Genomic DNA, 26225 nt, shown 5'->3' on the forward strand with positions numbered 1-26225 from the left:
TACGGCTGGGTTGGCACCTTCCTGTGTCCTCATCAGACAGCGGGTTAATCACACCCCTCGGGGAAGTTGCTATCTTCATCACTGAGTGTCTCTCAAATTATCTAAAATAGCCCTCACTGTCTTTCAATCTTTGTTCACATTCATCTGAATACCACTGTTATGAGTAAATAGATGTAATCCTGCAAAAGGAAGCTTGTGCAAGATGAAAATGTAGGAGATAGGTAAACTGCTCTCTTCATTATTGGGCGTAGGATTTGCAGTCACAGCCAGAAATCTTGGCAGGCAGAATTGTAATGTTTGTTTTTGCATAATTGTGTTAAATATATGTTTGGCAAACTGATTTGGTATGCAGTTTGATCCAAATGTATCTAAATCATTTGGATGGAAGAAGAATCAATGTTCATTCACGCAAATACTAATCCTGGTTTAGAAATTCATGTCTCCTGATAGTTCAGCAAAGGCCTATGGAGAACTTTTCAGATCCTTACATCAGCCACACAGACACATCGTGTTAATATGCTTTAAACTCCGACTTTAAATGCATCCTAAGGTATGTGGATCAGTGTCTATTTTAGGACTGTCCTCGAGAATTGAATTAGGCCACGAGGCTACTGGATTTCCCCCCATTGGGCAAAAAAGCACACACGAACAAGAAAATAAAAGAAGAGAGTAACATGGCACAACCAGAAAATTGTCATTCATGTCAAGTAATGGCATTGCATCAAGGTGACAGATGGTAATTGAGATGTTCAGATAAATGCACACAAGTAACCACTAGCATTCATTACGCATGTTTGCTATTCAAAGATAATTTTCTCGTTTCGCATATACTGATTGTGACACCAACTGAGTGAACCCTACTTTAATAGGAAGGGCACAGCATCAGTTGTAGATTAAACTCAATAGGATGTATTGATCCGTAGCACTGGTTCGCTCAGTGCAGGGTACTGCCTGCCGGATGGTTGACGATCGTGTTATGGCCCCTATGACATATTTATTTCCTTTTTCCCCCCTTCCTCTTCACTTATTTTTTCATACTGAATATCACATGCAGCCTATAACGTACCAGAGGGATGTGTGTGAGCGGTGTGATGAACAGAGACAGCAGTAAGAGATGATACTTAGTGTGGTGTGTATGATGCCTCAGATTTAGGAGAACGGGATTGTGCAAACAGGCTGTCAGATCAGTGCAGCGGCAGAGAGTGGGACAGCGGGGGTTGTCTCTGGGAGGTGGGGTCTGTCCGTCCCATGTGTTGATTGTCGGATGGAGAGAAGAGGGGCACAGCACAGTGAGTATGAAAGGACACAGAGCACTACGCAGAGAGAGACTGCAGGCATGCAGCAACATGGAGGAGCATATATGTTTAAAGAGGATGCAGCAGAGAGTGGATTGATGAGGTAAGAAAGCTGAACTGAGACCGGCTACAAGAAAGCAGTTGTGTATTGATTTGTATTTGCTGTTATTAAGAATTAATCTTTTTATTGTAACGTGTGTACAGTGTTTAAGTCAGAAGACATTATAGATGAAGGAGGTATAGGTGTTTAGTAACATGAAGAAATTCAAGCTATTTATTGAGATATCATATACACAATGTTTGATATGTGGTTGTACTTATAGTGTCCTGCATGAGAGTAACCTTTCTTTCTCCCACAGGTGTATTAGGCATCAGGTCTTCAGATACCCGGGGTTAAAGATCTGTCAAACATGTGATAGGCCAACATCCCTTGAAACCTTCATCATGTGACATTGCGGTGGAGTTTGTAGACCCTCACCATGTTCTCTCTGTGGAATCTGTATCTTCTTCTCCCCCTCTACTTGCCTCTCTCTTTCCATGTCATAGCATTTACTGGAGAAAATGTTAAGGAAACACAACAGCCAGATACAGCAGTGCAGCATCTATCAAAGCTCCCACATAAATATAATGGATTCGCTTTAGCAGCAAGGAATCCTATGTTTAGGACTGAGAATGTCACATTTCTGGGTCTACCTGCGAGTTTGCCTTTATTGTCATCTGAGGAGTTAGATAGACAAGGAGTGATTGGAGAATATGAGGATTTACAGGACAGCGTAGAGAAATCGAATGTGTTTCTTAAGGAGAAGGGACATGTCATATCGAGTCCTACAGAAGATACGACCTCCAAGGAGAGAACACAACCAGTAGGACCATCACCAGAAGGCGTACCACCTCAGACATCAAAGTATCAGCCAGCTGAAACGAGTACTGGATCTACTTTGCATTTTACACGGACTGGAGAGAATCGGCCGATTTTCCCAGCTTTGAATAATGAGAAGATTGTCCCCCAGTTACCATTTCTTCTGTCTGGCTCAATTCCATCAGGCCACGACTCCACAACAACGGTCTCTGGTGGACCTTGGCCTGGCCTTGAGCGCCCAACTCCAACAGCAGCCACATGGCGATGGACCACGGGCCCTGGTATCAGGCAGAGAGAGACACAAGAGGGGACTGTCCCAGTGACAGAGAGCAAAGATGGAATGACTGATATTACAGGACTTAATTTAAACAAAGGAGCGGTCCGAATAGAAGAAGATAAAGGTAAGAGTCATGCCTTGAAATGTAATGCATTTGGAGCATGCATGATTTACTGAACATGATTAAACAAACCCTTATAGCCTATATCATGAATGGTAAGATTTATAGTCTCATTAAATACCTAAAATAAAATCCACAAGACTCCAGGTCTGTGACTGCAGTGTTTCCAATATGTATTCTGCTTGCAGACACAATTATTTTACATTCACAGAATGGTTTGCATCACTTCACTCCTCCGAGCGTTCACTCTCCTGAAACTTCCCCCCGACTGTCCCTAAACCCTCTCTCCCCTCTCTTCCGCTCTCAATCCTTTTATCACAGGTTCTCCCACTCATTCCTCCACTATCTCTTTGATATAAAAACATTTCCTTTATTACCGACAGCTTTTATTACCCACACTCAAAGGTTACAAGATAATGTGGTGCACATCTGCAGTATTTACTGTACACACACAAATGATGGCACTCACTTGTCAAAGTAAATGATGTGTTGTCCACAAGCATAAGGGGAGGAGGGCTTTAACAGAACTGTGCGAGAAGTGAGCCTTCTTCAAGTTGCCTACACATTTAATACACAATTGTCAGCCAAATCTACTGTTTGATGAGTAAATGTATCAAATATTACTGACAAAATCCTGGGCTTAGAATATATCTCTGCTTGTGTTGACACAATCACTTATGATGGAGGACCAGAAATAGGACACATTCCAGTTATAACCAGAAGGCTCCATACTGCTTACTTTGAATGATTTCCTCCAAGAGATAAAGTGCCTACATTATTTATTAGTTACACAATCACTGGTGCATTATGTACATTTAATATGACTGCTTGTTCTTAAATAAAGTATGTAACAAATATGATAGCACCTCTTGACCGTGCTTAATAATAGCCACACAGAATGAGAGCAGCAATGAGGTCAATACTGGCTAATCAACACACATCTCTCTATGTTACACACACACACACACACACACACACACACACACACACACACACACACACACACACACACACACACACACACACACACACACACACACACACACACACACACACACACACACACACACACACACACACACACACACACACACACACACACACACACACACACACACACACACACACACACACACACACACACACACACACACTCTCTCTCTCTCTGTGACCCAGTTAGAGATTCTCGGTTACAAGCATGCTCTGTTTTATAATGGATTAACTTCCAACATGGCAAATTCTCCCCTTTTTTGGAAAATAAAGACTGTGGGTATAATTTACTTTGACCTGTATCAATCGGTTAGTTCATTTGTAAATGAATGTCCCTTTTATTAAAATGTCATAATCAGCCTGCTGAAGTTCCCCAGGTGATTTCTGCCATTTGCCAACTGAGAACATCAGTTATGTGTGCATTTAAAATGTCTACCTTGTGGTTCTCTGTTGATACAACAAATAGGTCGGTAATGTTTCCTTTATTTATACTTCTTTACAGATGACCTCAAAGAAGATAACCCGCCTCTCTCAAACACCAATGGCACAATCTGCAAACCTTCAAACCAGTCGTGGACTCCCACCTACCCGGAGGATTTTACCCCTGACGAGTCCGTGCGCCCCTCTCTGCCTCTTAGCCCTGTGCTGTTTGTCCCTCTGTATTCGGACTGGAACTCTGCCCTCGCTACATGGGGATTTGCATGGGAAGCACATGTGTATGGACTGGGGTCTGTCTTTACCATATTCGGCCTAATCTCTGTAGTTTGCCTTTTAGGCCTGCCCCTGCGATGTCCTCCGGGAAGCCCCTACTTCACCCTTCTGCACTTGTTCCTCCTAGCATTTGCCGGGATCCAAGCTTTCTGTTTGCTCTATGATGCTTACAATCACCAAGATCGTCTTCTCCCTCTGAGCTCTCTGCTTCTCTCGAATCTGCCCTTCCCCTGTTTGATTTCCGCCTTCTCCCTTGCTTTCCTTCTTCTTTCCTTGCGCTCCCGTTCACATCTTTCACTCCCACTTGCTAACTCCACCTTGTTCACAGCCTTGCCTAAACCTTGCCTGTTACTGTGTATGTCCCTGTTGTATTCTGGGGTCTCTCTGGGGTGTGTTGGCTTGCTTCAGTTCTTCCACAGCCTCCCCTTTGCGATCCTGCTATTCCCTCAGGGTTTGTTTGTATGTCTTACTATCTTTCTCTCTGGCTCCTACCTAATCTTCTACTGCTTGATGCAATTCAACACCAAACACATCTACAGGCTGAATGACAACGAAGAGAGTGGAGGATCTCCTGAAGGGATGCGACCTGCGAGTTGCCCCTTTGCCAAAGTGGAGGACTGGGGCAGGGCAGCAGGGGCTGGAGTAGGAGCTTCGTTGTGTTTGTTAGGATGTGGAGGCCTCCAGTTTTATGGGATCCTGCATGCTCTTGGTTTAGGAGGGGTCGATGGCTATGGGTTCCAGCCCTGGCCTTGGTGGGGTTACCAGGTAGGCTGCAGACTCTGTGAGGTTGGGGTGTGTCTGGGCTTGTCAATTATTGGTTCACACCCTATATTCTGTCACAGTAACTCCTCTATCAAGACTATAACTCGTCCCCGGCCAGGGTCTTGGTCCCGCCTCTCCTGCAGCTCCCCTTCACGAGGGCTCACCCTGCCCTCTCAGGGACATGCAGATTTGCCTATCCTCTCCTCTCACGATACTTGGTCCCAAGGTAAGCAAGAAAAGCTGGTGGTCTGTGATGTTTCCACAAAAGGACAGTCAGAGGCACTTCCTCTTTTCTCAATGCTGGATTCTACTGGAAATGGGCTAGTCTCCAAGTCCAGACAAACCCAGATCACCATACTGCCGCTCCCTACACCCCCAACCCCACCGCACAAGCATAAAAATGCAGTTGAGTCCCAGCTATCATCACTGGATCGCCTGGAACTGGATGCAGACACTACACTGGATCTGCGGCCCCCTTCTCCCATAGACCTGTCCCGCAGCATTGACCAGGCTCTGTTCAGTGAATCCATATTCTCTCACAGTATCTTTGGTTTGCCAGGACTCTATCACGCTTCTTCCAGCCTCTCTTTGAGCTCTCCTAGCCAAGATGCGTCTAACCAAGGGCCTAGCTCTGTGGAAAATGCCCTCTACCGAACCTCTTCCTGTGGTGATGCGGATCAAGAGAATGCCCTATCCAGATCAGGGGCTTCCCAGGCACAAAGCTCTTTGACATCTCACTGCAAGCAAACAATATCACCAGAGCAATGGGACTGGAAAGAAAGCGTCTCTGGTTCAACCCAGGGTCTGTGCAGCAATCCCAAAGAGAACGGAAAACTACGCTTGCACTCCTGGGCAAACAGGGGTCAGAACTTTGCTCAGAGCAGCCTCCCACAAGCAATTCCCCACCTGTCTTACTACAGGCACTACCGAACCCTGAGCTTAGCCTCCCAGGACAGTCGTGGATCAGGACAACTGGCAGAGACTAAACACCTGAGTGAAAGCAAACAGCTTGAATGGGATATGGCTGTTCAGGCAGAGTTTGTCAACGTGTGCAGACAAATTGACACTCTGAGTGTTTGCAGTGACACCATTGAATTATAAATGTCCAGTTCGGATTTAAATGCACTTGACATTGTACAGAAAAAGCAGACCCTGATATTGTTAGATTAAGTAATTCAATTGTAAATCATATAAGTTATACGGATGGAAATATCTACCTTAACTGGGGAATATTGATATGGACATTATTATGTAGATCTAATTTATTTTGTATAAATACTGTACTGTTGATATGATATTCAAAATGTGATTGTAAAGGTTGTCTTTATCAGCTTGTGGTATTTTAACTGAAATTGTCATTCCATTCACACGTTCATGAATGTCAATATATTGCTCAAGACTGCAAATGCTTTGCTTTCATCTAAAGCAGGAGTTTTAATATTTATATAACTGACATGTTGAGGTTTTTTTTTTTTTTTTTAAAGGGATAAACAGGTAAAGGAAAGCCTTCTTTAATAGAGAGAACAGACAATATTGAATCAAACAAAGGCTCGTTCTACACCATTAATCTACTGTTCTGTTTTCAATAGTGAATAGTGAGACATTTTACAAATATTGAGATACGCTTCTTTGACTTCTAACCCTAAAGGTAGACAAATACAAATATAATTGAGTGCCAGATGTGTTTGAAGCATAATATTTTGCCAACACATGATCAGTATCTAGCTGTTTATTGAGTTGTGTACAGAGTGGGCAAACATTAACTACTATGAGCAAACATTTTTGGCATGTAGTTCATTCATAAAATTGATTATTATGTGTTTCAGCGTGATGTAATACATTTGGAAATTCAAAACAAAGTCATATACAGGATGAGTTTTCTTCCATGTTTTTCCTGCTTGGCCAACAATGTCAGAATTATCTTTTTAAAAGATACATGTAAAGAATGTTGTAGCACCTACAGTGATATGCAATAATCTGAGGTTTTTTTAATCTACCGGAGGGAGGCAAACACTGGGCCCACAGTTAATGTGAGAGGCTTGAATTTAAAATTGAAGTAGTAACATTTTGAAAATAGTGTTATCTAGTGGTAACAACACATTTCACTTGTTAGTCAAATAAGTCAAATGTGGGATTTTCTCGAGATATAAGAGAGAAAATAAAACAATATGAATATGACCTTGTCAGAATTGTCTTTATTCATGCAACACTATTTACAGAGATTTTAATTTGAAAGCCTTATGAGTGATAGAAGAAAATATACATTACAAGATACAAGTCATATATATATATTTAAATTATTAGGAACTGTAAAATAATTTGGTCAGCCAGTTCAATAGCTTAGCTCTTTAGCTGCATGTCATTACTAATAAAGTCCCACTGTTAATCGTGGACCAACATGTGTAATACCAAAGATGGTAAGTACCGCCCAGACAAATAAATCACATTTAAAAACTGATAAATTAACTTGGATTCACATTTGCTCACAATTTTATCAAGAAATAAATCCAACTTGACTTCATAGCTCTATTTCATTGACTCAGCATTTAATTGTTTAAAGACTGAGCCTGAAAAAAGGACAAATAACTACCTATGTTATGTATTATATACAAATATAAACCTTTTATTTAATTAATTTACCATGTTCTTTTTGCAAAATGAAACTATGGAACATCAAAACACGTAGAACCAATGTGACACAGACTCATCTGTATTGGAAATTCAAAATGACAGTGATATTTGTCAATTATAATCACACTAAAATGTGTAGTCTTCAGTCTTGTCAATCACATATTGTGTTAATTAGTATTTTCTGTGCCAAATAAAGTGAACAGCGGAATATCTAGTGCGATTTCACATTATCACTTTAAAGCGCTCCTTGTTACAAATATGTATGTATGAATTAAAGCTGATGCTATGCTTTGGTCCCTTCTGAAACAGCAGCAGTACATTTAGGTAGCTCATCGGCTAGAGGTGAAATTACATGCAAGGTATTTGCTTAAACAAGATATAACTGTTGTGAGAAGCTAAAGAGAACAACATTTTACTTGACCTACTATGAGTTTCTTTCAGGCTTGGTTAGCTTTATACACAAAGTGTCAGCAGAGAGCTGATAGTGAAACCATCAAATATATTGGTTCTTTATTCTTTTAATAAAATAAAATGTTGAAACTTTATGCCAAATACCTTTTATCCTTCTTTTGTTAATAAAATATCTAACTGCTAGATTCTCTGCAAAAATATCTTGTTATAAATACAAAATGTGCATGGAGGCATAGGGCTGCACCTCTGTAAGCCTTGTTGTATAATCCAGTATCTATATGGTGCAGTTTGAAGGTCAACAAGAAAGGGGCCTTTTATTACGTCAGCAATGATAAGCTTGTCCTAAAGTAGTTAATTAAATCAGTTTGCTTGTTGAAGGGGATCAAGAGAATAGTTAATTACATTACCTTAACTAGACCTTGGCCCCACGGGTAGAAAGACAGATAATGAGTTTATGTGGGGACATGAGTGGTTGAAAGAGTGCAAAGATGAATCTTCAAATTCACCTTAAGGTGTTTTGTTTTGTTTATCTTGGGAGGGGTCAATGAGGAGACAAGACAGTGTTGGAGTGTGAATGGTGTTGAGCTTGATCACATGCGCCCGGTGCCTCTGCTCATAGCTGCTGGGATCGGGACATTTGGTCCTAGGCGAGTGTTTCCTCTTCCTCCACTCTCAGTAAAGTCGTTTCTCGTAACTAAGCATGACAAATTAAATAAAGAATGTAAGTGTTTTCTATGTTTCCATAACAATTCAACAGTAACAAAGCAAACTTGGATGGTGATGAGTGAATGAAAGAAGAAGATGGAGGTGGGATTATGACGGGGATGTACTTACATGGCACAAAAGAATATCTAATGTGATAGCATGGGTCAGAAAAGAGGAAGAGAAAATACACACTTAGATTGTTAGTGCCTTAACTGTTATAAAGTCAATGTTACATATTTAGAGAGGAAACAGGTGAGGACAGACAAACTACCTCTGCCACTAATATAATTAGTCTGTAGAGATTGGACTGCAGAGTTAAAGTCACAGGTGTTGAAGAGGAAGGGGAAAGGTCAGAATCTAGGGGTCAAAGTTCAGACTTACGAGTGAAGGCCGTGGACTCCTCCTTCCATCTGAGCGGACATGGTTCTTTTCTCAAACTTCAGCTCCCCAGAGTACATCATGGACCTGGTGCAAAGACACCTCGTTAAAAATCGAAATCCCTTATACACCAAATAGCTTATACACACGCACACATGCTTACCTTAAAATCGACAAACTCTTAGCTCCTATGTCCTGACAGCCATGTTGGATACCAGCAATGAGATAAGGAGCAAACTTATGGATGGAGCCTTTATCTGTTACTGATCCTGAGACACCTTGAGCCACCTTCACCTTATCTCCCTCGCTGGATACACAATTCACATAAAGAGAGACATAAATGTATCACATTGACATCCAATGACTGTACATTTTTCAAAGGGCCTCTGTAACCTCAATCCCTCACCTGAAGTAGCGTTTCTGACTGTTATTTTTCTCCATGGCGTCCAAGGAGCCCATTCCTCTGTACTTCTTCAGACGCACACCGTCTGAAAAGAAATATTCTCCTGGGGCTTCAGTGGTTGCTGCGAGCAACGACCCCATCATCACTGAGGGCAAAAACATGGAGGGCAACAAAAAGTTATGCTGACTGCAGAAGACAACAGGCAAGGTCAAAAATACTATACTGTTTTTATTTGAGGAAAAAGTCAAATTATAACATATAAGACTTCAGAAAGCACTAGAACGCTTTTCTACCTGTAGATGCGCCCAGAGCCAGAGCTTTCACAACATGTCCAACAGTTTGAATGCCTCCATCAGCAATAACTGGCACTCCAAAACGTCGAGCATACTCTGCAACCTTGTACACCGATGTTCCTTGGGGCCGTCCACATGCCATCACTGAGGAACAAGAGCAATAGTGTATGGTATAAACCTGTGTTACATGTAATAATAAAAATAGACTGGTTGTTGTTGACATGGCTGCATTATTTATCATACCTTCCTGTGTGATACAGATGGAGCCACATCCCATGCCCACTCTTAGGGCGTCTACACCAGCGTCAATGAGGTTTTTGGCCTGAGCAGCTGTCACCACTAGAGGGAGACACAAAGAAAAGAGCTTAACATGAGAGATATGGGGAAGATAAATAGGGAAGATAAATAGGGAGATGTAGTACCATAAATGCACAAGAAAGCCCTGAGGCAAGTAGAGAGCTTACCATTTCCTCCGACTACCTGTAGTTCAGGATGTTTCTGTTTGATGTAGTTTATCATGTTGATCTGATACACTGAGTTTCCTTGGGAGGAATCCTGTTATGCAAAGAAAGTTCATTTGTTTCAATGAGCGATCAGGCACCAACTGTATCTCAAATTTAAACAAAAAAAGTAAATTGGAATAGTTCATATTCAATATTAAATATCAAGGACAAATAGTTTGACATGAATCCTATACCTATATAAAGAGGTTGAGGAATTATCCTGACTGTTGTGTTCTATGCAATCAGAATCCAGTCTAGAACTAACCCAGAGATTAATCATATTATAGTCACAACCTACCAGAACGACCATATCTACTCCAGCCTGCATGAGGAGGTCCAGTCTGTAATGGTCGTCCTCCCTCGTGCCAATAGCAGCTCCACACAGCAGCTGTTTGCGAGAGTCCTTGGAAGCCAGAGGATAATCTCTGTTCTTTTTCAAGTCGGTCCTTGCAATAATTGCAACCAGCTCATCACTGTCATTCACTATGGGGAGCTTACCTAGCAGAGCCAGAGTGGGAAGAAAGTGAGTGATGGACGAAAGAGAAATTCCAAAATGTGCTTTTGAATCTAAGATAAATGTACTTTTGCCTCACAGTAGCGTGGCCTACTTCACATATTTACCTTTTTTGCTACGTTGCAGTATATCATTAGCCTCTTTCAGTGTGACTCCAGCAGGGGCAACAACTAAATCTTCTCTTTTTGTCATTGCCTGAATCAAAAAGACATTTTAATGATTCAAACAGTAAAGTACACGTTCATCGCTAAACCACCCACTTCTTTGACATAATTGCTGAATATACTGTGTATATGGCCCAATCCCAAACCACTCCCTCGACCCTACCCCTCCGTGACGGAGTGAACTCCGTCTGTAGCCACACTCGCAGCTCAACGAGGCTCCCTCCTGTCAGATGGAGGGAGTAAATACAGCAGCAAGCTTTGGGACGGCCTCCCCTCTCTCCGGCAGAAACAGGAAATGCCGTAACTGTATGTAACAACGGTTTCAAATCTGCATCTCTTAGACAAAAAGTTTAAATGAATAACTCAAATAAAACTCCAAACATCTTTCATCAGGGTTGCCAACTTTGGGTACCTGGCTGGAGTGAGATTTTGATATCATGGGTTTAATTACATATGCGCACGAAATTACTGCTATCGTGTCAGCAGCGGGACCTTAGCATAGTCTATATATATATAGGATATATATACAATATATACAAATACACAATATTGGAAAGTTTCATTCACTATTGAAAGTCAAACACATGTTTGTTTCCACTGTTTTATTGTGTAGGCCTACCTGTCGCGATAAGCAATTAATTGACGTATCGTACGATAAATAAAAATGAACTCGATAAATTGCCATTTACATGAGGATGTGACTAGCAGTTTGAAAGGATGTACTTGAATTATTATTATATATTATCATTATGTCAGTGGTATAAAATGGTCATACAACGGTGCCGACAATATTATCGTTTATCGCAATAATTTCCGGGAAAATGTATCCAACAAAATTAATTATCGTGAGAGCTATACATGAAACACACACACACACAAACAAATCTACAGACTTACTCCAAACTGCCAAATATATTAATTAACACACTCTCACTCTCATATACTCTTTGACTCTATTTTGGCCTAGTAGAACAATAAGCAGCAGACTTTTACTTTTTTATCATTTCTACTGGTTCTTAGATCTGAGCATGAGCAGTTGCGAGAGAGTATTTTTGTTGGGTAATCTATGGTAGGGCTAAGTGGCGGCCGGCCTATAGGGGCGCTAGGGGCGCCACCCCACCTCTTCCCACATTAAAAAATATATATAAAAACAAATATTAAATTAAAAAATATATATTAAAAAAAAATATATAAAAAAATATATATATTTTATATTTTTATTTTTAATGAACAAGGTAAATATCATACAATTGGTATCAGTAAAATGTATAATCTACAATAAAATCTCGTTTAAAATTGTGTTACGATGTCTAAAGTTACTGATAAGTCACATGTTTCCTGCCTGGCCTTGCCCATGGCATTAGTTTATCATTACCGGGCGGAGCCCCCGAGACAAACAGCAGCAACCAGCACGTTGCAAAAGTCTCAATAGTAAACTGTGCCGCCGAAACATAATTTCAGCCAATCAGCGCCGTCAAATATTTTGGTCACGAGGGCGCTCACGTTGGCGCCCACGTTGCTTAAGTGACGTGAGTTGTTTTTTAGACTCGTGAGTGACCAAGGTGACGCAGTATTTAGAATGGTGTGCAGGTGGAGTCGCCGGACCTCGGTCCGCACCCAATTCCGTGCAAGAGCTACTCTCCAATCCTTTCCAAAGGAGAAGTTTGGGAGATAAATGGATACTTAAAGACCTTGGACCGGACCAACCCGATTTGTATATATCACAGCAAGCTCGTGAAAAAGACAAAACGTATCAACGAGGCTAGCTGGATGCAAACGATGCAAACAGGTAAATGCTATCTTTTGTTTCCCATGCTTGCTCTTCAAACAGCCGGGGACAGATACGATCTGTTCAGAAACTAGACAAAAGTTAAACAAGTACAAACCACAGACTGTCTGTGTCATGGAGAATACAGTCGCTGGTTTATTTATGTCTGTATAGGCCGTTGTTGCGAGTGTGGACGGTCGGAACATATATAACGTTAGCTTAGCCAAGCTCCATTCAGAAAACAAGCATTCTAAAAGGTTTTTCGCCTGCCGTCTGTCTGCAGACTTGTCAAAGCATTAATTCATGGTTTTTACTAACCGGTATCAGTATGTTGTTACGTCGGCATCATTTAGAAACGTGTATTACAATTTAATCACGGTAAAATATGTTCATTTTGTTGTAGTTGTAGCTCCCGAGCCAGCGCGTCTTGTTTGAATGATGCGAGTAAACACAGCTGGCAGCCGCTGTGAAACTCGAGCGACTAGAGCGATGCGATAGGAGCGTTTAGAGCGAAGCGAATATTCGCATCGCGTCCGGTCTGAACGCAGCATTAAAGCGAGCTCCGCGCTGCACTAGAAACGCGCCATTACATCACCAGAAGTCCTAATTTAAGGGGTCATTTCTCCCAAAACATTTTTTTTTATTCACTATATCAAAAGCCCCACCAAAAATATTTTCCACCAGCCGCCACTGGGGCTAACCCATACAGTGGTGGGGCTCATGTCAGTATTTGCAATGTAATTACATACACGCTCCCCTTGACAGTGAAACGCCACGCGTGAGGTTTAGATTATTTCCCTGTCTCAATCCAAATTGAACTGTATGAAATAAAAAGGCACATTTAGTCTTATAAAAAGGGCGACCTGGAGCCAATCCTGCAATTTCTCCACAGATGAAATAGTTGACATGCTGAAAACCCAACCCCTGCAAGGTGGTCTGGGGGGATTCTCCCCCAGGAGATTTTTTTTGTTTTAGTTTTGAAATAGGCTACTAACATAAAATACACATTCTGTTACTCTCTTGAGAATAAAAATAAATAAATCTATTACTACACGACATATTAAAAAAATTAATGCCATTTTAGTTTTTTGTTACTTTGTTCTGAAAGCTGAACCTGCTGCTCCTCACAGAGAGAAGAGGGGAGAGGCTGTGTGAATTACTTTACATTGTGGATAAGGGTGGATAGCCCCCATTGTTCTGTGTGTCAAAATGAAAGACAGCCCACACACCTATCCAGGGACGTGCACAGACATTTGGAGGGTCTATTGCTCTAAACTGGAAAAAGGGCCTCCCCCCGAAAAAACACATAAGACCTTATTTTAATGTAAAATAAACCAAATGATTATTACATCAACTAAATTGAACCGTAATTCACATCTCATAACAAAATAAGCTAAGGCGACTACTTGCATTCGGTGACTTAATTTCAAAAATGAAAATCAGGGACATTTTTTGTTTTGCGGTCCGTATCTCATTAAAATATCTAATGTTAGTAACTATTAAAGACAAAATGGGGACAATTCTGTTCTAATGTAGTTTGACCATTGTAACTGCTGTGCAGTCCAGACATACTGATAAAATAGGGCCTCTAACCAGTCCGGGTATGCCCCCCCGGGAAGAAATGTTTGAACATTTAAAGTAAAATGCTTCAATCTGGTGCACTTAGAGCACACATTACTAGAGACCTGATCTAGGGGGTACAACTCTAACGGCCCGTCCACACAGCGGCGTGCGTTGAAGCTTGCCGGCGGGCGTGTCTGAAACTCGACCAACAACCAATCACATGAATCTCCCGCCCCTGACATACAAGCATCGTTTTGATTGGCTAGAGCTTGTACTGGCATATGATTCGATTGGCTGACGCTTCTGCCGTGGCTTCAAAACTTGAACATTGCTCAACTTTTGCAGCGAGCCACGCCAGCAAAGTGACGTCACCCCATTCAAAGTGAATGGTGAAGCTTTCAACGCACGCTGCTGTGTGGACGGGCCGTAAAACACCCATATGAAAAAGATTGGTTTCCATTTTAATAATCAAATAAGTATGTGAACATAACCAATAACCTACCATAGCCAATAGCAAATAAATGCAACTTATTTTATTTTTGTTGTTCATTCATATCTTATTTTACCTAGTTAACATTTATTTATGCATATTTTTGTATCTCTCAAGTTTTAAACGATATTTTTGGTATTCTGTCCTATAGTATACATTGAAATGATTTCAAACCTGTTTACCCCAATAATTATAAAAGAGTGCCTTGGAAATATTTGTTTACATAAATTGCATTTATCTCTCTCGCTCGATCCCACACCCACTTTGGCTGTGAGCTGCGGACGCCTGATAAGCCATCACCCCCCACTTTCATCACTTACAGCGCCCATCGTACAGGGCAAATGAAAAGTGTAACCGGGGTGAAAAGGGTGTTACCTTGACTTAATTATGAATGTTGTTACATCAAGGTCGAAAATTAGGATGAGCGCAAACAGTCAAAATGTTTTTTTCCCTCCCAGAGCTGCCAGCGCAGCGCCCCCCCCCCCCCCCCAGATCTGGCGCCAAGAAGCGGCCCTGTACACCATGCTAAATATGTCTGCATAAAGCTGAGTTATGATCGGTCATAATAACACAGAATTTGGTGATGATTAAATAGTTTACAGTGAGATTTACTCCCATACTTTTGGCCATACTCACGCAGCCCTACAAATGAATTGAGATTTCCACACAGATGTTCTTTAGCAAGTGTGCAGAGCAGTGTTGATTTAAAAAAGCAATTTGAAGGTTGGATATTTGTAAACCTTTTTTTGTGTATATATATTCATAATTTAAGATGTAAATGAATTCCAGTTTATTTGTAGTACTTTCTATTTTTATTGTGACATTTGGTGGCATCAATGTCTGCATTTGATACAGATAATGGAGCAGTTGCTTTAGGGCAACAGTGTAGGCCTATATCCCTTAAGGTCAAATAATGAGATCCTCGACCTCCGCCCCCCCCCCCCCCCCCCCCCCCCCCCCCTCTCGCACCTCCACACAGAGCCCCCCCCCTACATATCAAATCCCAACTTAACCCCTGCTTCTAACTAGGCTACCTTAAATAAACTCACTAATTAATGAAACCAGTTCAATACGCATTATTCTTATTCTTATCATTATGAGCGCAGCCAGTAACGTAAGGTATCTAATTACTTATTTAGGCTATTTAGTATACCGTAACTTAATAACAGAGATGGTCAAACTAAAGTGGTAGAGACATGGCAGAAATTCTACAATGAAGCGGGACAGTGAAGTATTCACCCATGAGAGGGCGATCAAGAAAAGAGAGCGAGCGGCCCCGTTGACGGAGTTTACAGATGAAAAGACACACAATCACAACAAGTAGGCGATATTTAGGTGTTTTTTTGTAAATAACCAACGGTATCAAGAGGAAGTAAAGTCCCCTGGTTTGTCCCTAACTGCCATGATGAGACAACTCAAAATCAAGTTTCCAAAATCCGACACTGAGGTGGTCTTAACGCACCGGCAGATGACAGCGCTGACAAAGTGTGTTTCCCGCAGCGAGACGCTACTAATTGTGGGCTTATCATGTTGATTCGGCCACAACAGAAACAATTAAAATAAACTCTCGCTCTCTCCAGAGGGGCAGGTCAGCCAAAAAGCCCGTACCTGTGCACGTCCCTGCACCTATCAATCATCAAACCGTGGGGTCTTATTTAATTACGTGTTGATTTCTATCAACACGTAATGTTGTATCGATGTATAGAGATGTACTACAGCAAAAGTATTCTCCGTCGGGACTTCCTGGAACAACACCAAGCCGTTATCTTGATTCTGATTGGCCAGAAGACATTATCAAAGATGTTCATTCCAATAGTCCATTTAGCTTAGGAACCTTCCTAACGGAGTGAAATGACCCGGAAGTACGTCACTGGCAGCCATGATAAGTGCCGTTCCAATTCTCCAAATGAAAGGAAAGGAGGTTTCAAACTTCCTTTATAACCTCCTTTAGCTTAGGAACCACTGGACCTCCCTAACCGAAAGGAGAGGAGAAAATGCTGCCCCACAATGCATTGCAGCCGCAGCATTTGCCATCACAACAGTCGGCCGTTCACGGAAACAACTGATTATGACCGATAAATTATATCATGAAAGTTACGGTGCTTATTAAGCATTTTAAAACGTATGTGGTAAGTTGCCAAAGTGCTTTTTTCTGAACGTTCATCAGTATTATAATCAAAAAGAGAAATATGAACGTTAGTTTTTACTGAAATTATCAAATAAAGTCAACATCTCAGTCTTTACTGAGCTGTGTGGAGTTTGTTCAACTTTTAAAAGATGTTTGAATGGTGATATACACAGTGATAGATGTTAAGGACTAACGTTTATAATAAATACATTTGTATTGATTTTAAGATATTTTCATACAATCATACGTATTGGGATCATTTGTATTAATGTGGACCGGAGGGAGAGGGTGACGAGCATACGTTTCACTTTCCTTTTTTATTTCAATTCCAACTTTGGTCATGATGAATATGTTTCTCTGTTGTCCACGTTCATAAAGCATAAAGCAACAGCATCAGAGCACGGTGCAGAGTCTCTAGATGAGTTTACAGTAGTCCCTCGTTCTTATTAAACATTCATGTTGTAGTCCGCTGTGTAGAAAACTGTAGTTTCCATAGTTTCCCCACAGCAGCACACGCACATTCATGACGTCCGCTGGCGCATCATAAACACGTCGGATAGTGAAAGTGCATTCGGATTCTCTAAAGTACCGCGGTCTCTTCTCCAAAGTCCTTTTGAATTCTCCTATCCACTATCCCTTAACCCCGTGACGTTTCACTCAGAGGTCAAGGAATAGGAGATAGGGTTAGAACTTAGGAGCTGATTTTTGGATTATCGGAACGCAACCCAGTCTATGGTAGAGACCGGTCTCAAGTCAGCACCGCTGCAGACTCGCTGTTTGAGGGCTTGATAGCCCACTCCCCCTCCACACCGCTCCACACTTCCACACTCGTTGCTTTGGAACAGCCCTCAATATGGCGGACAGTGGCGGTGCTAGAGGGTGGCTACTTGGGCTCAAGCCCCGGATGTTTTCTGAAAAGCCCCGGATGTTTCACTTAAAAAAAATAAAAAAAATGTTAACTAAAACAATTTTTTTTGAAAACGTCTCGGGAGTAATGTGCAGTACCGGAGTCCACAAGAGAGGCAGCCACTGTGGGACATTAGCCTGCGTACTGCGTAGCCTGCCCTGAAGAAGAAGTGATCCTTCCTAGTGCCTGACGAGTTTTAAGCTAATAGCCTATACAGTTATGGATATTAGAAAGTTATTGAAGCAGGCCACAAGCTGCAGCAGCAGCAGTATCAGCAGCTGACAACAATGTCATCACCAGCAGTGAAGAAATGGATGATGTTTCAGGTTTGTTAATCTAATGGTGATATCTGCACTCTGGCTGACTGAGTAAGAAGTGAAAAAGAGTGATGTAACGTTAATGTTATAGCTAGTAAACATGGAGTAACCACACTAAGTATACCCTTATATGTTAGTATGTATACAGAACATGACTAACAATTATCCTAAGATGTAACGTTAACCCTTCATACCTCAGGGTAGGGGGCGGTTTGGGAATGAGCCGAAATATACAGTATAGAACAAATGAACAGCCATACACCTACTTCCTCCAGGGGTCTGTCATGGTCCTTCTCAGACAGGAAGTCTATGTCTCTGGATGTGACGATACCGACCAGCTTGCTGCCCATCTTGCCAGTCTCTGTAACAGGGATCCCAGAGAAACCATGGCGTGTCTTTGCCTCAAACACGTCCCCCACTGTGTGTCGAGGACTCATCACCACTGGGTCTGTAATGAAGCCCTGCTCAAATTTCTGGCAAGAACAAAAACACAAGTTTTAAGGGGTTAGAGCGAGGCCAGTCAATGTAAGTCGTTTTCTTCTTATACCTCATTCAAACCAACGCAACTCCGGTTCAAGCTCCGTGCTAGAGCTTTTCAGGTTCAGAACCAGTTCTTCGGTTTAGCTCTGGCTCTTTTCACACCGCCCAGAGTCCGACTGGTAATGCGTCGTTGCGTCATCGTTTGCGTCATGACGTAACCGTTTGCGTGCCTGCTTCATAAAGCCAAACCGCTTGGATGAAATCAGTTGCATTCATTTTTATGGCTCTATCTGCAGCTTTTCCGGAGTCATTTCTGTGGTTTAGTTATATTCTTATAAAAAAGTGTACTCGTGTCAATAAAGGTTTTTTTAAAACACAACTGCTTCCGAGGTCGGTCTTGAACCATGAGTGTGGAGTAATGTTGTATCTTTCATTTAAATGAACTGTAACCTTCACCCAGGTATGTAACAGCTGTTCTCAAATGAACACGTGAAGTAAAGTTTAATATTTATAGATTTATAATGAGAGGTGATCAACGTGAATGCTCAGGTTCCACTTTAACACGCAGACACGTTGCTTCACCATGAGCAGAAACCTTTATATATACAGTTTATGGCAGAAACACTGACACTCTGAAACTCTTGTTAAGTTTCTCTATCGTTGTGTACAAACTGGATAAAACGCGGGCTTTTTGTTGTTGTTCAGGAGTTGATCTGTCTCTGCCCCTGCCCCCGCCTCGACGTAAGCGTGACTTATGTGGTGCTTTTGCTCTGGTCGGACAATTTTTTGGTGCTTGAAATGAACCGGATTCCGGAGCTAAGAGGCTGCTCCGCTGCGGTGTGAAGAGGAAAACCCGGTGCTTTTCAAGCTCCAGCTCCGAACCGGCCCTGAAACACCGTTGTGAATGAGGTATTATTGGGAGAAAGTGTTGTTATGGGTGCTACATAGGGGTGTAACGGTTCACAAACATTTCGGTTCGGTACGTACCTCGGTTTTTTGGTCACGGTTCGGTTCGGTACGGTACGTTTTCGGTACAGCAGAATTTTTTTTCACAAAACAAAACATATATATATATTTTTTTTTATTATTATTAAACTGTGAATAATGTATTCACTCAAATAAATACAAAATATAATAAAATAAACATTTAAGGTGCAGCATTTCGATGAACTGAAATAATCTGTATTTGAACTTTACTGTAGGCTATTAGTACTCACAAAACATAAACTATTAGTTTTGGGTTTTTAATTATTATTAAACTGTGAATATTCACTCAAATAAATACAAAATATAATAAAATAAACATTAAGGTGCAGCTTTTCGATGAACTGAAATAATCTGTATTTGAACTGGACTGTACTAGCACCTAAGCAGCCAGCTTGACATTATGACTTGCTTGTCATTGTATTTTCATGTTTTTTTAAAGAAAAATTAACTTGTCGAAAGGGCAGATCTGCTGGCACTACCAATGTCTCCTGCTGTGGAGAACACCCTCTCTCTAGGGACAGAGGTAGCAGATACAGCCAGGTAGCAGATACAGCCAGTAGGGGTGTAACGGTTCACAAACATTTCGGTTCGGTACGTACCTCGGTTTTTTGGTCACGGTTCGGTTCGGTACGTTTTCGGTACAGCAGAATTTTTTTTCACAAAATAAAACATATATATATATATTTTTTTTTATTATTATTAAACTGTGAATAATGTATTCACTTAAATAAATACAAAATATAATAAAATAAACATTAAGGTGCAGCATTTCGATGAACTGAAATAATCTGTATTTGAACTTTACTGTAGGCTACTAGTACTCACAAAACATAAACTATTAGTTTTGGGTTTTTTATTTTTTATTAAACTGTGAATCTTCACTAAAAAAAATATAAAATAAAATAAACATTAAGGTGCAGCTTTTCGATGAACTGAAATAATCTGTATTTGAACTGAACTGTACTAGTTCCTAAGCAGCCAGCTTGACATAATGACTTGCTTGTCATTGTATTTTCATGTTTTTTTAAAGAAAGATGAACTTGTTGCTTGCTGAAAGGGCAGATCTGCTGGCACTAACAATGTCTCCTGCTGTGGAGAACACCCTCTCTAGGGACAGAGGCAGCAGATACAGCCAGGTAGCGCTTTGCTAACATGGCAACATAAGGATATTTGGCGTTTGTAACAGCTTTGGCTCGGTCTGAACTCTCTGCGAGTGGTGGAGGCTTACATGCTAGCGGGAGTTGGGTTTGCACTTCAGTCTTTTTTTATTTTGGTACCGGTGATATTCACGTTCGGGTGATGCCTTTTCAAGAGTGTGCTAGCTTGATGTATTGCCAGCCGCGTAACCAATTTTAGTTGAACAATGCCGACAAACAGCTTTGGTTCGGTCCACCTGTCTTTGTCCTTCATCCTTGTACGTAACTGCGAAACCAAAATGTTCTCAAACCGGAGACTTCAATGATGCTGGAGGATTTTCGAGCTCAACTTTATCTGGGTTCGCCATTAATTTTCGACAGTTCCTCAAATTACTGACTACATTTGAACGCATCCCTCTGACCAGCTCTCATAGTATGCCTCTCATCCAATGAAATGACTTGCTCGCTCTATGACGCGTTGAACCCAATGTGAGCAAATTACTCTGAATGCTGCGACGCAGCACCTGAGATTACTTCCAAAAAGTTGTTCACGTTCTCAATTTTTTACGTTTAACGTTATATTCGTTCGGTACACTTCGGTACACACCTGTACCGAACCGAAGGGCCCGTACCGAATAATTTCGGTACGGGTACGTGTACCGTTACACCCCTAACAGCCAGGTAGCGCTTTGCTAACGAGGCAACATAAGGATATTTGGCGTTTGTAATAGCTTTGGCTCGGTCTGAACTCTCTGCGAGTGGTGGAGGCTTACATGCTAGCGGGAGTTGGGTTTGCACTTCAGTCTTTTTTTCTTTTGGTACCGGTGATATTCAAGTTCGGGTGATGCCTTTTCAAGAGTGTGCAAGTTTGATGTATTGCCAGCCGCGTAACCAATGTTAGTTGAACAATGCCGACAAACAGCTTTGGTTCGGTCCACCTGTCTTTGTCCTTCATCCTTGTTCGTAACTGCGAAACCAAAATGTTCCCAAACCGGAGACTTCAATGATGCTGGAGGATTTTCGAGCTCAACTTTATCTGCGTTCGCCATTAATTTTCGACAGTTCCTCAAATTACTGACTACATTTGAACGCATCATCTCATCCAATGAAATGACTTGCTCGCTCTATGACGCGTTGAACCCAATGTGATCAAATTACTCTGAATGCTGCGACGCAGCACCTGAGATTACTTCCAACAAGTTGTTCACGTTCTCAATTTTTTACGTTTAACGTTATATTCGTTCGGTACACTTCGGTACACACCTGTACCGAACCGAAGGGCCCGTACCGAATAATTTCGGTACGGGTACGTGTACCGTTACACCCCTAGTGCTACAGTGTCACAGATGACTATGTCAATAGTCACTCTATGATTTTGTCAACTTGGTCCATCTTACCTTGACTTTGCGGACCTCATTGGCCTGGAACTCAGCAGTACAGTTATGATGAATTATTCCAATCCCACCCATCAACTGAAAACAACCAATCAGGGACATGGGAGGAAAGGATTAATTGATGAATGAATGAACACTGAAAATGTATTTAAGGCCTTCAATATTCCTGGTAGAGTCTGTGGTGCAGGACGATGCTAAGCTGAGTGTAAAACATTGTATGGCGTGTCTAAGGTGGTGCAGGGTTTTTACTCACTGCCATGGCGATGGCCATGGATGACTCTGTGACTGTATCCATGGGAGATGAAATGAGAGGTGTCTTCAGTGTTATCTTTCTTGTCAATGCAGAGGTAAGATCCTAAAAATCACATGCATTTGGAAAAAATAAACATCAGCTTTAATCAAAGATATAAATACACATTTAAAATGACATGGCATACTACTGAGAAGCAAGGTCCTGCAGTGTTGCAGCTACAGGACAATGCGACCCATTTGTTAACCAAAAGTTAAGGTTGGTTTTTGTATGCCGTGTAAGAGCCTAAAAGCCAGCTTGGCCGATTAGAGGCCGCCTTGTTGAATCCACCTGCTGAGTGTTAGGTGACGCATGGGTGTGTCTGTTTTTAACACCTGCTATCGAGCAATAACCCATGTGATCTAGGCAAGTAGGCATGACATTAATTTAAAGTCCCAGCAGAGCTTGCAAAGACGAAAACAAAGCAAGTGAAATAAACAACCCTGTGCTCTAAGGAACATAACAACGAGTTAGGGATTCATTACAAGCATTACAGCAAACCTTGTCTGTTCTTGTGAATTATTGTCAGGAATTTGACTTACCAGCAAAACATTTTTTTTAATTGAGACCAAGGATGAGAAGATATTTGTGGGCAATAGGAAATATGAAAAATGAAGAAAGTGTTCTGTGTGCATCACCTATAAAACAAATCTAACAAAACAAACACCAGGGAACAGTTTGTCACTTGAGTGATAAGCGAGAGAGGGTTGTGACACTTACCACCTCAACAGAAGTAAAATCTATGAAACCAGGCAGGATCAAGAAGTCACTGAGAAGAAAGACAAAACAGACACAGGTGAATATCAATATTGTGAACTGAAAAAGTATGACATGAATGAAAAATCCATATTAATAGTACAATGACCTCCATAAACAAGATGAATGTAGCTTTAGATGAACTATGCAGAGCAAATTCTATTCCTACAATGCATCAGATTTTTAGAGGTTGCTGTGAGTAGACATAATCTGTCAACCCTCTGAACTGGTCTGCATTTATCCTCTGCACACTGATAAACCCTGCATATAGCCTCCATTAAGGAAACCACACCAACACCCATTAACACACTGATATGTGCACACACACTCACCCACTGCTATTAATGTCTGAAAGCCATCCTTGAAAGTAGTATTACACATACTAATCCACAATATAATACCCAGGCAGATGTGTCATCACTGATATTACTAAACATTTAATGGAAGGCATTGATTGCATAATTCTACTGTGTATTTCTGTATATGCACATGAACAGCATACCATGTGAGCAAATGCATGCATGCCAGTGTATGATACCATGAAATGAGGTAGTAAAATGTATCGGTTATGTTTTGTGTTTTTTTGCATTTCTTACTTGTATGTAAGTCCATCGCCGATTGCAAAGAGTTGTTGTGCTGTTAGTCCATCTTCAGGAACATAACCTGTGCCTCCACTGATCAAGTAGTCTGCCATGCTGGAGTACAAACACACACAGAGAGCCACACACATGCAAACATGATATACCTGAAATGTGTGACGTCAAGTGTGAATATTTTTGTATACATACAGGACAATTTATAGATGACACAAACGTTATATTATAATACATGACATTATATTACATGTCATCAAGCTGACACTTTTATCAGAGGGTCTTACATACGCTTCAACACTGTAGACATGCAGTTCACGGAATAATTTGGGGTTAATTATCTTGCCCTTGTTGACTGGAGGCTGGGGATTTAACCATTGAATCACTCTGATTGGTATTCACACATTTACCGCCAAACCATGTATCACATATTTCACTGGACCACAGTTACTGGTGCATGTATGCATGTATCCCTTGTGCGTAACATGTTGTTTTATCTTGTTTCTTTCTTCACCTCTGTTTCTTAAACACAGGCTGCAGACTATTGCAAATGTTGAACCGGTGACCCAAAACAGTAACAAAAGGGATCTGTTCTTGTCTGTGAACACTCTTTATATACACCTGTGACGGCAGTGCAGGTAAGAGGATTTGGTTTTCTGCCCAGGGAGCTGATAAACAGGCTTTTAAAAGCACACAACCAAGCCATGTGGTGACAGACTGACCTCTCTGGTTCATATCCAGCTTGGATACGTGTAGCACTGTAGCGCTGGGCTGCAGTCTCATGCCCATGTCCATGTGGTGAGGGGGGGACATAGGCCCCGTAGGGAAGAGGTTGTTCCCCATCTCTGTTTAAGATGTGAGGCCGCTCTGGTTCCATATCCCCAACGATCCTCCGGTAGTCGATTTGGTAAGTGTCTCTGTCCCCTTCTCCAAACCGGTCATAACCATGACCTTCCATCTCTAATAAATCCAGGGCTACGACCTCCACAGGGCCCCAACACCACACACACACACACACACACACACACACACACACACACACACACACACACACACACACACACACACACACACACACACACACACTCACACACACACAGTCACGGCACTTCTGACCTGTTTCATGCACACAGCTTCACACCTTTACCAGCAAGTTAACAGTGGTCCGAGCAGCTCCCAGCACTGATAAACAGCTTTGAGTGTATGTTCACATAAATACCTTTCATGCACAGCTGAACTTGGGAGGAAGCAGTTTTGCCATCTGTTTTACATCCAGTATGGCCAGATGATTTTTCTCAATAATCCCAAAACTGCAGAAGAAGCAGCAACAAAAGTCCAGAGTTTGTTTTCCTGTTTCTCAGCTCTGGTCACCGGAGTTTGAGGCCAGTAAGGCCCTCAGGCAGGAGCACAGAGCTTTCAGCTAACCTGTTGATTAAGTCTTAGCACACTGAATTTAGAAATCCGTGTCTCCCAGCTGGAGGCATGAGCAGCCCCTCGGGAGGAGAGTCAGTTCTTGCTGAGGTGGCACAGACGTGTCCCTCTAGAGGCCCAGAGTGCACTGCTGCTTGATTATCTATGAAGCTTCTCTCTACTCTGTTCTCCTGGTGCCTGCTGAGCTTAACTCTGTTTCTGACAGTAGCAGACGTCACTCTCCTACAAAGAGGATTGGGAGCATTAATGCAGGATGGGGTGGGGTGAGATGGGTGTGTAGGGTGGAGTGAGGCAGGAGGACTGAGGAGGAGAAGGATGGGTCAAGATGACACTTGAACGCACTTTCCCCACTGAGGATTAACATGTTGTAGAGGTGTGTTGTTTTTTCAGAGAGACAGAGCTGTGAATGAGACAAAGGTCAAATCCCAGAATACTTTTATGCCGCCAGTTTAGCTCCTTTGAGACAGAGGGGAGAGACAGATAGAGAGACAGGCAGACAGAAGTGTCCATGTGAGAGAAAGGGAAACATTTGTTTATATCTAAGTCAGTTAAATTATTTTCTGTCATAGCAATGTCACAAAATCTGTTTATTGAAATTCATAGAAAATCACATGTTGAAAATACTGTCAATCATATCCGATACAACATTTTATCACCAGAAAAGAAGTTAAACGAGTGAAAGAAAAGCACTCACAATTAAAGTAAAATTAAGGTAAATTAATGCACGAAAGGTGGTTTGAAGATTCACTACACACGTGTGAACTGTCTTCATGTTTTTTCTCTTCATCAGCTCAGTGTGAGAGTGGTGAACAACAAACCTTTGCAAGGAACTGAAACATGAGTAACTGGATTGGCCAAGATACCCCCTTGACGCCATCATCTGCAGGTGACTGACTGACTGCTTCTGACAGTTACTGGGAGATTGAACCAGAAAAGCCTCTTACAGTCTCTACCCTCCCCCCCCCCTTC

The 26225-nt window shown here is 41.6% G+C and overlaps 2 protein-coding genes across 5 annotated transcripts; one reads left to right on the forward strand and one right to left on the reverse strand.

The window, feature by feature from the left end:
- Window positions 1-945: 945 nt before the first annotated feature.
- Window positions 946-26215, reverse strand: impdh1a (IMP (inosine 5'-monophosphate) dehydrogenase 1a). Of its 4 annotated transcripts, XM_034215710.1 has the most exons (16): window positions 24548-24783; window positions 23829-23927; window positions 23197-23245; window positions 22441-22542; window positions 22191-22265; window positions 18457-18663; window positions 10961-11048; window positions 10638-10837; window positions 10301-10391; window positions 10080-10175; window positions 9837-9980; window positions 9547-9688; window positions 9304-9447; window positions 9144-9227; window positions 8892-8908; window positions 6730-8751 (listed from the first exon to the last, which is right to left on the reverse strand). In XM_034215710.1, the coding sequence occupies exons 1-16, from the start codon at window positions 24781-24783 to the stop codon at window positions 8648-8650; spliced, it is 1878 nt and encodes a 625-aa protein (XP_034071601.1). In that variant the 3' UTR covers window positions 6730-8647. The 4 variants fall into 4 exon arrangements, with proteins under 4 accessions (XP_034071605.1, XP_034071601.1, XP_034071606.1 ...); XM_034215714.1 differs by lacking the exons at window positions 6730-8751; window positions 8892-8908 and adding an exon at window positions 946-1237 and having other exon boundaries at window positions 24548-26215; XM_034215715.1 differs by lacking the exon at window positions 8892-8908.
- On the forward strand, window positions 1233-7193 carry prrt4 (proline-rich transmembrane protein 4). The gene is made up of 3 exons (XM_034215709.1): window positions 1233-1398; window positions 1655-2555; window positions 4045-7193. Exons 2-3 carry the CDS (start codon window positions 1775-1777, stop codon window positions 6114-6116), a joined length of 2853 nt encoding a protein of 950 aa, XP_034071600.1. The 5' UTR covers window positions 1233-1398; window positions 1655-1774; the 3' UTR covers window positions 6117-7193.
- Window positions 26216-26225: the final 10 nt, after the last annotated feature.

Source organism: Gymnodraco acuticeps, unplaced genomic scaffold (assembly GCF_902827175.1).
Source record: "Gymnodraco acuticeps unplaced genomic scaffold, fGymAcu1.1, whole genome shotgun sequence".
Classification (NCBI taxonomy): Eukaryota; Metazoa; Chordata; class Actinopteri; order Perciformes; family Bathydraconidae; genus Gymnodraco; species Gymnodraco acuticeps.